This window comes from Coregonus lavaretus, assembly GCF_964263955.1.
Source record: "Coregonus lavaretus genome assembly, chromosome: 16".
In the NCBI taxonomy this organism is placed as follows: domain Eukaryota; kingdom Metazoa; phylum Chordata; class Actinopteri; order Salmoniformes; family Salmonidae; genus Coregonus; species Coregonus lavaretus.
This window is the reverse complement of record NC_140003.1, coordinates 36,894,037-36,904,036: the sequence shown is the minus strand read 5'-3', so window position 1 is coordinate 36,904,036 and position 10,000 is coordinate 36,894,037. Positions and strand designations below refer to the sequence as shown.

Genomic DNA, 10,000 nt, shown 5'->3' with positions numbered 1-10,000 from the left:
AGAACATACAAGAGATAACGGGATGGGATCGCACGGACATGAATAAGCACACATGCACACTTGCGCGCACACACACACACACATTCACACACATACACACACGTGGAGACATTCACTCGTCATGCGTGTCAGAGTGTGTTCCGCCCCTACAGTATCTAATAACCATGGTGATGGGTAGAAATAATGGTGCAGTAGAAAGGTTCAGAAGCCATACTGGTGTGAGCTATAGTGGATGTTGCCATTACCAGTAAAACATGTACAGTGGGGAAAAAAAGTATTTAGTCAGCCACCAATTGTGCAAGTTCTCCCACTTAAAAAGATGAGAGAGGCCTGTAATTTTCATCATAGGTACACGTCAACTATGACAGACAAAATGAGGAAAAGAAATCCAGAAAATCACATTGTAGGATTTTTAATGAATTTATTTGCAAATTATGGTGGAAAATAAGTATTTGGTCAATAACAAAAGTTTCTCAATACTTTGTTATATACCCTTTGTTGGCAATGACACAGGTCAAACGTTTTCTTTAAGTCTTCACACACTGTTGCTGGTATTTTGGCCCATTCCTCCATGCAGATCTCCTCTAGAGCAGTGTTGTTTTGGGGCTGTCGCTGGGCAACACAGACTTTCAACTCCCTCCAAAGATTTTCTATGGGGTTGAGATCTGGAGACTGGCTAGGTCACTCCAGGACCTTGAAATGCTTCTTACGAAGCCACTCCTTCTTTGCCCGGGCGGTGTGTTTGGGATCATTGTCATGCTGAAAGACTCAGCCACGTTTCATCTTCAATGCCCTTGCTGATGGAAGGAGGTTTTCACTCAAAATCTCACGATACATGGCCCCATTCATTCTTTCCTATACACGGATCAGTCGTCCTGGTCCCTTTGCAGAAAAACAGCACCAAAGCATGATGTTTCCACCCCCATGCTTCACAGTAGGTATGGTGTTCTTTGGATGCAACTCAGCATTCTTTGTCCTCCAAACACGACGAGTTGAGTTTTTACCAAAAAGTTATATTTTGGTTTCATCTGACTTTATGACATTCTCCCAATCCTCTTCTGGATCATCCAAATGCACTCTAGCAAACTTCAGACGGGCCTGGACATGTACTGGCTTAAGCAGCGGGACACGTCTGGCACTGCAGGATTTGAGTCCCTGGCGGCGTAGTGTATTACTGATGGTAGGCTTTGTTACTTTGGTCCCAGCTCTCTGCAGGTCATTCACTAGGTCCCCCCGTGTGGTTCTGGGATTTTTGCTCACCGTTCTTGTGATCATTTTGACCCCACAGGGTGAGATCTTGCGTGGAGCCCCAGATCGAGGGAGATTATCAGTGGTCTTGTATGTCTTCCATTTCCTAATAATTGCTCCCACAGTTGATTTCTTCAAACCAAGCTGCTTACCTATTGCAGATTCAGTCTTCCCAGCCTGGTGCAGGTCTACAATTTTGTTTCTGGTGTCCTTTGACAGCTCTTTGGTCTTGGCCATAGTGGAGTTTGGAGTGTGACTGTTTGAGGTTGTGGACAGGTGTCTTTTATACTGATAACAAGTTCAAACAGGTGCCATTAATACAGGTAACGAGTGGAGGACAGAGGAGCTTCTTAAAGAAGAAGTTACAGGTCTGTGAGAGCCAGAAATCTTGCTAGTTTGTAGGTGACCAAATACTTATTTTCCACCATAATTTGCAAATAAATTCATAAAAAATCCTACAATGTGATTTTCTGGATTTTTTTTCCTCAATTTGTCTGTCATAGTTGACGTGTACCTATGATGAAAATTACAGGCCTCTCTCATATTTTTAAGTGGGAGAACTTGCACAATTGGTGGCTGACTAAATACTTTTTTTCCCCACTGTACATAGTTAGCTCACACAGTCAGTAATCCTTCCCCCCTCTCTCTCTCTCTCTCTCTCTCTCTCTCTCTCTCTCTCTCTCTCTCTCTCTCTCTCTCTCTCTCTCTCTCTCTCTCTCTCTCTCTCTCTCTCTCATATCAATCTGATCTAAAGCAGGTGCTCTCTCTACCTCCGGCACATTAGAAGGACATCTAGTGAAATCTCTATAAAAACCATATGAGAGAGAGGGATGTAGAGAGAAAGAGAAAGAGGGAGAAAGAAGGGGTGGGAGAAAGAAAGAGAGAGAGAGGGAGAGCGATTGTATGAAGAAGAGAGGGTGACTTGCTGCAGGCCACACATGTGCAGTGAATGCAGAAGGGGCCTGAGTTGAAAATGAGAATAGTGGGGAGAGCAGGGTGGAGATCCAGCCTGGTTTGACTTGTAGAGGGTGACTAATTCCCATGTTTCCCAGGGTTCTCATATCAGCAGCAGCAGAACCTACACGTTGATCCAGCCAGAACATGAGGTGGAGCGGAAGCAAGGGTGTGTGAGAGGGAAGGAGTGGGGAGTGAACAGGGAATTGAGAAAGGAAGTGCGGGGTAGATGATGGAGATGAGACTGTGTTTGTGTGTGTGTTTGTGTGAGTGTTTGTGTGTGTGTGTGTGTGTGTGTGTGTGTGTGTGTGTGAATTTGTGGTGTGTGTATATAAGCCTATTTTTTATGTATGTACTATATTTTGGGTGTTCCGCAATTGTGCTGTCTACTTAGAGTTAGTCACACATATGTATATATGTGTGTGTGTGTGTGTGTGTGTGTGTGTGTGTGTCTAGGGGGTCCTGCATCTGTGTTCTCTGTAGCCCTGTCCACAGTGTAAGCCCAGTGTCAGTTGATAGACTCCGGCCTGCCCTGCCTGACATGACTCTGGCAAGAAGCAAAGAACAGCTGGATGATAGAGGGAGGGAGGGAAGAGAGGAAAGGAAGGGTGCAGGCCAGTTCCCAGGCTCTAGTCCTTGGGAGAGGAGAGTAGGGGAGAGCAGGGGGGACAGGAGGGTAGGGGAGGGGAGGGAGAGGAGGGGAGGGAGAGGAGGGAAGGGGAGGGGAGGGAAGGGAGAGGTGGGAAGGGGAGGGGAGGGAGAGGAGGGGAGTGGGGAGAGGAGGGGAGGGGAGGGGAGGGAGAGGAGGGGAGGGGGGAAGGGAGGGAAGGGAAGGGAGAGGAGGGAGAGGAGGGAGAGGAGGGAAGGGAAGGGGAGGGAAGGGAGGGAGAGGAGGGAGAGGGGGGGAGGGGGTCCGGTTGAGAGAGTAGTGAGGCCAGCTGGTAAACTGTCATGTTGGTAACTGCCTGGTAGGATTGCTGCAGGAGAGCTACTACAGAGCTGTAAAGCAAATGACAACAGTTAACACCACCTTTATCTCCTGAACTGAACAAATTAATGATCCTGGTTCACACTCTGTGTGTATGTGTGTGTGTTAGCATGTCAGTGTTTGTTGTCGGTGGCCTATCTGACATGGGCAGGAGAGGTAAATGTTGTAAAATAAATCAGAAAGCATTGGAATAGTAGGGGTGATTGGCTGGGGATTATGTTGCCCTCTAGTGGTGTAAAATGCTGTCTCAGTCTCTACTTGGTTGCTGATGCCTATGTATATGACTGTAATATGGACTTTCTCTCTCTCTCTCTCTCTCTCTCTCTTGCTCTCTCTCTCTTTAACTGTAGGGGTGCTCTGGGTCATCATGCGAAGGAAAATGTGACTGCAGCGGAGTGAAAGGAGCAAAGGTGAGCATTCTATCCATCAGTTCCTCATTGTCTACCAGTTTCACATTGGTTGTCTTCTCTCACTCTCTTGTTTTCTTCACACTGTCTCACTCTTTCACCTACTCTCTCTTCTCCTAAGATCCCCACCAAGAAATTACAGATTGTAGAACTTCAAAACAGTCCAGAATCCCTGATAGGCTCAAAGGGGCGGGGCAGAGCGTTGTTTGTGGGTTCCGGGTTAGGGGTTAGGGGTCAGGGGTCAGCCCAGTGGGACTTAGTGGTCCTGGCTGGAAAACGGAGGAGCGGAGGGCCGACACGGAGCAGAGATCAGGATGGAGACGGACTGGAATCAGGCAGAATTAGAGCATGTCCGGACACACAGATGGGCCGAGAGCGGCATTCCCACCGGACCAAACAATCTCTCACACACTCTTGAAACAGTAATGCACTGTAAAAGTAAATCCAGCAATCATGCAGTGGTTTATAATTGTGGTAAAAAATGTATAAGAAGATCTACACACACAGCCTTTGTTATCTTCGAGTAACAAGGACACAATTAGATCACCACCCTCTCAGAGAGTTCAGAAAATAACAATTACGTTGCTACTGTATGTGTATTTACTCACACACATTACAGCCTAGCAACAGTGTCTTATCTACTCTGTGTTCCAGAAACAGTAGCCAGACAGAGACTGTCCACAGAGGACGACTGGAGATGTGTGTTCTCTGGACCCAGGCCTGTACTGACTGACTGATAGACTGAGCCTGGTGAAGTCATGCCTCATGTCTCAGTCTCTGTTGAAAGGTGTTGAAGCTTGGCAAACCAACCGCTGTTTCAATTCTCCCTGCATACTTTCACTATGATGATGTCACTTCCTGTCGCCCACCACGGGGGTTCTGTTCCCTTGGCGACCAGCCCATGTCCTGTTCCCATGGCCCAGAATTTTATGTTCCACCCTGCGTGAGCTTTAGGAATGGAGGGATGTGAGAGAGGGATAGAAGAAAGAAAGAGGCGGCAGGGCGAGAGAGTAAAGGCGTCCGCATGCTTCCCATTCGAAACAGTTCGGGACAGTTTGTGCATATGTTATGATGGCATTTTGTGACGTTTTTGTTCATTTTGGTATTCGATAACGCTGTTCGTGCACAAAACATTTTTTCTCGAGGCAAGCCGAAATCGGTAGCTGAAGTCGGTAGCCGAAGTCGGTAGCAGAATTCTATGCCCCTTTGTCGGTGATTGGTCAACAGTGGAGATTCTTCCATGATGTGTTTGTTGTCATTCAATGAGAAATGAATGGTTTTCATGCAACAACAAAAATTCACTTGAGAAATACTGCACAAAACATCTTAGTTAGATATAACATTGCGCGACTAAGATCTCCTCTACAAAAACGTCAAAATGAATGGCAGATTTCTTGAGTTATCTTAGATTAATTCTGACTATGTTGAGGAAGTGTAGAAGTGTAGATAAACAGTACTATTTATACTTTTTTCTTGTTTTGCAAGCAAAGGTTGTTTAAGGGAGTATGCTAGGCCAGCCAAACTGAAGCATGCTGACGCCTTAAGAAAGACAGAGACACACAAAAAGGGCTCCAAAAACCACTGTTTTTCCACTACTCCTCTCCCTTCTAGTTCCCTGTCTTTCACTCTTGGCAGCTCAGAATGTAGTTCAATGGGTCAGAGCCAAATATTTATATATACAGGGCATTCGGAAAGTATTCAGACCCCTTGACTTTTTCCAAATTTTGTTACGATACAGCCTTATTCTAAAATTGATTAAATAATTTTTCCCCCTCATCAATCTACACACAATACCCCATAATGACAATGCAAAGACAGGTTTCCAGAAATGTTTGCAAATGTATTAAAATGATCACATTTGCATAAGTATTCAGACCCTTTACTCAATACTTTGTTGATGCACCTTTGGCAGCGATTACAGCCTCGAGTCTTCTTGGGTATGACGCTACAAGCTTGGCACACCTGTATTTGGGTTTCTCCCATTCTTCTCTGCAGAGCCTCTCAAACTCTGTCAGGTTGGATGGGTAGCGTCGCTGCACAGCTATTTTCTGGTCTCTCCAGAGATGTTTGATTGGGTTCAAGTCTGGGCTCTGGCTGGTTCCACTCAAGGACATTCAGAGACTTGTCCCGAAGCCACTCCTGAGTTGTCTTGTCTGTGTGCTTAGAGTCGTTGTCCTGTTGGAAGGTGAACCTTCGCCCCCAGTCTGAGGTCCTGAGCTTTCTGGAGCAGGTTTTCATCAAGGATCTCTCTGTACTTTGCTCCGTTCATCTTTCCCTTGATCTTATAGTCTCCCAGTCCCTGCCGCTGAAAAACATCCCCACAGCATGATGCTGCCATGTCTGGTTTACTCCAGACGTGACGCTTGGCATACAGGCCAAAGAGTTCAATCTTGGTTTCATCAGACCAGAGAATCTTGTTTCTCATGGTCTGAGAGTCCTTTAGGTGCCTTTTTGGCAAACTCCAAGTGGGATGTCATGTGCCTTTTACTGAGTAGTGGCTCTACAATAAAGGCCTGATTGGTGGAGTGCTGCAGAGATGGTTGTCCTTCTGGAAGGTTCTCCCATCTCCACAGAGGAACTCTGGAGCTCTGTCAGAGTAACCATCAAGTTCTTGGTCACCTCCCTGACCAAGGCCCTTCTCCCCCGATTGCTCAGTTTGGCCGGGCGGACAGCTCTAGGAAGTGTCTTGGTTGTTCCAAACTTCTTCCATTTAAGAATGATGGAGGCCACTGTGTTCTTGGGGACGTTCAATGCTGCAGACATTTTTTGGTACCCTTCCCCAGATCTGTGCCTCGACACAATCCTGTCTCGGAGCTCTACGGACAATTATTTTGACCTCATGGCTTGGTTTTTGCTCTGAGATGCACTATCAACTGTGGGACCTTATATAAACAGGTGTGTGCCTTTCCAAATCATGTCCAATCAATTGAATTTACCACAGTTGGACTCCAATCAAGTTGTAGAAAGATCTCAAGGATGATAAATGGAAACAGGATGCACCTGAGATCAATTTCAAGTCTCATAGCAAAGGGTATGAATACTTATGTAAATAAGGTATTTCAGTTTTTTATTTTTAATATATTTCCACACACAAAAAAAATGTTTTTGCTTTTTCAATATGGGGTATTGTGTCTAGATTGATGTGGATTTTTATTTATTTAATCTATTTTAGAATAACGCTGTAACGTAACAAAATGTGGAAAAAGTGAAGGGCTCTGAATACTTTCTGAATGCACTGTACACTAGATGACTGATAGGGGGCGCTGTGTTGAGGCCACTGCACCTTCATATTGGAACTCCCCCACCATTGTAAAAGAAAACAACATATGCATAAATATGCATTTGTTAAAATGTACATTAGTTTTTGCCATATTTATTCTATTATAGACACCTTAATGCATACTTATACATTGTATTATGTCAGCTAAACATGCAAATTAAACATTTTAAAATATATAAAAACATTTACCTTAAGGTATAATTATTTGAGATTACTAATGTTACTACAACAAAAAAATACTTAAATACATGTAATTGTGTCCTTGAAACATTTAATTGAAAAACTGGAGAATTTCATGAATTCCTATAGAGGACTGCTCCTACTGGGGCGTGCCAATATGGCCGACTGGTGGCTTCAAAGCCTCTCAATGGCCAATACATAGCAACAGCAATCCAGGGTTTATATACATGATTGGTCAGATCAGACCACCCTGGCCTAAGAAAGGACTGTGGCTCCATCTGGTGAAAGATAGATGGAACACATGAAGCAATCAGCTATTGCTGTCTCATTAATCCCCTTTATATACAGTACAAGTCAAAAGTTTGGACACACCTCATTCCAGGATTTTTCTTAATTTTTACTATTTTCTACATTGTAGAATAATTGTGAAGACATCAGAACTATGAAATAACACATATGGAATCATGTAGTAACCAAAACATATATTTTATATTTGAGATTCTTCAAAGTAGCCACTCTTTGCCTTGATGACAGCTTTGCACACTCTTGGCATTCTCTCAACCAGCTTCATGAGTTAGGAATTTCTTTCCTTTTGAGCCAATCAGTTGTGTTGTGACAAGGTATACAGAAGATAGACCTATTTGGTAAAATACCAATTCCATATTATGGCAAGAACAGCTCAAATAAGCAAAGAGAAACGACAGTCCATCATTACTTTAAGACATGAAGGTCAGTCAATACGGAACATTTCAAGAACTTTGAAAGTTTCTTCAAGTGCAGTCTCAAAAACAATCAAGCGCTATGATGAAACTGGCTCTCATGAGGACCGCCACAGGAAAGGAAGACACAGAGTTACCTCTGCTTCAGAGGATAAGTTCATTAGAGTTAACTGCAGCCCAAATAAATGCTTAACAGAGTTCAAGTAACAGACACATCTCAACATCAACTGTTCAGAGGAGACTGTGTGAATCAGGCCTTCATGGTCGAATTGCTGCAAAGAAACCACTACTAAAGGACACCAATAATAAGAAGAGACTTGCTTGGGCCAAGAAACACGAGCAATGGACATTAGATCGGTGGAAATCTGTCCTTTGGTCTGATGAGTCCAAATTTGAGATTTTTGGTTCCAACCGCTGTGTCTTTGTGAGACGCAGAGTAGGTGAACGGATGATCTCCGCATGTGTGGTTCCCACCGTGAAGCATGGAGGAGGAGGTGTGATGGTGTGGGGGTGCTTTGCTGGTGACACTGTCAGTGATTTATTTAGAATTCAAGGCACACTTAACCAGCATGGCTATCACAGCATTCTGCAGCGATAGGCCATCCCATCTAGTTTGCGCTTAGTGGGACTATAATTTGTTTTTCAACAGGACAATGACCCAAAACACACCTCCAGGCTGTGTAAGGGCTATTTGACCAAGGAGAGTGATGGAGTGCTGCATCAGATGACCTAGCCTCCACAATCACCCGACCTCAACCAAATTGACATGGTTTGGGATGAGTTGGACCGCAGAGTGATGGAAAAGCAGCCAACAAGTGCTCAGCATATGTGGGAACTCCTTCAAGACTGTTGGAAAAGCATTCCTCATGAAGCTGGTTGAGAGAATGCCAAGAGTGTGCAAAGCTGTCATCAAGGCAAAGGGTGGCTACTTTGAAGAATCTCAAATATAAAATGTATTTTGATTTGTTTAACACTTTTTTGGTTACTACATGATTCCATATGTGTTATTTCATAGTCTGATGTCTTCACTATTATTCTACAATGTAGAAAATAGTAAAAATAAAGAAAAACCCTTGAATGAGTAGGTGTGTCCAAACTTTTGACTGGTAGTGTATATGTATTTTTTGATTAGGATCAGCTTACCCTCCCTAAATCCTAAACCTAACCATAATGTTGGAAAACACAAAACTGACCATAGATTAGCCTCTACGGTAACTTCACCCGACTCTGTTTAACTATTGTTGTGTCTTCTGTAGGGTGAGCGCGGGTTTCCTGGTCTCCAAGGCAACATGGGGTTCCCGGGCATGCAGGGCCATGAGGGGCCTGCTGGGCCGATGGGCCCTAAGGTGAGTGTCAGCTCCAGACCACACCCCCTTCACAGTATCACCCACCCACCAAGAAACCCTACTTGGGACAGCACAATAATGTGATTACCATGATTATAACAGATTTATTTCTAAATATTCACAAAAAATAAGTAATGTCACGACTATATCTTCTCTATGTCACCTTAATGTCACTTCAATGTCACTTGTCTCTTCCCAGGGAGAGTATGGCGAGTCTGGAACTCCTGGGATGAAAGGAACACGTGTGAGTATAATAATACAGAGTAGACCCCAGCTAGTCTAGAAACCAGTGTTGACTTTCTTATAGCATTTTAGCTTTTGTTTGGACCACCTTTTCCAACAATGCAGAGTTAAAGATAAAGTAGAAGAAAAAATGGAATAAATACACAGTGAATAACGAATAACAATAACGAGAAAAATAACATGGCTATCTACAGGGAGTACCAGTACTGAGTCAATGTGCAGGGGTACCAGGTAGTTGAGGTAGCTATATACATATAGGTAGGGGTAAAGTGAGTAGGCAACAGGAAAGATAATAGACAGTAGCAGCAGGGTATGTTGTGAGTGTGAAAATGTGTGTGTGTGTGTGTGTGTGTGTGTGTGTGTGTGTGTGTGTGTGTGTGTGGCGTCAGTATGTATATGTGTGCATGTTATGTGTGTTTGGGCGTATTTAGTGTGTGTGTGTGTTTGTGTTGGGGTATCAGTGTAAGTATGTGTGAGTGTGTGGGTAGAGTCCAGTGTGTGTGCATAGAGTCAGTGCAAGAGAGTTAGTGCAAAAAAGGGTAAATGCAGGTAGTCCGGGTATTCATTTAATTAGCTATATAGCAGTCTTATGGCTTGGGGTAGAAGATGTTCAGGGTCCTGTTGGTTCCAGACTT

At 44.0% G+C, this 10,000-nt stretch overlaps 1 protein-coding gene across 1 annotated transcript in view; it reads left to right on the top strand.

Moving 5' to 3' along the window:
* LOC311143669 (uncharacterized protein) overlaps positions 1–10,000 on the top strand; it is a 55,221-nt gene that overhangs the window by 21,505 nt on the left and 23,716 nt on the right. Inside the window, exons 2-4 of the mRNA XM_084179540.1 lie at positions 3,541–3,600; positions 9,033–9,122; positions 9,322–9,366. Coding sequence (XP_084035666.1) covers positions 3,541–3,600; positions 9,033–9,122; positions 9,322–9,366 — 195 coding nt within the window. The remainder of the gene's footprint in view (positions 1–3,540; positions 3,601–9,032; positions 9,123–9,321; positions 9,367–10,000) is intronic.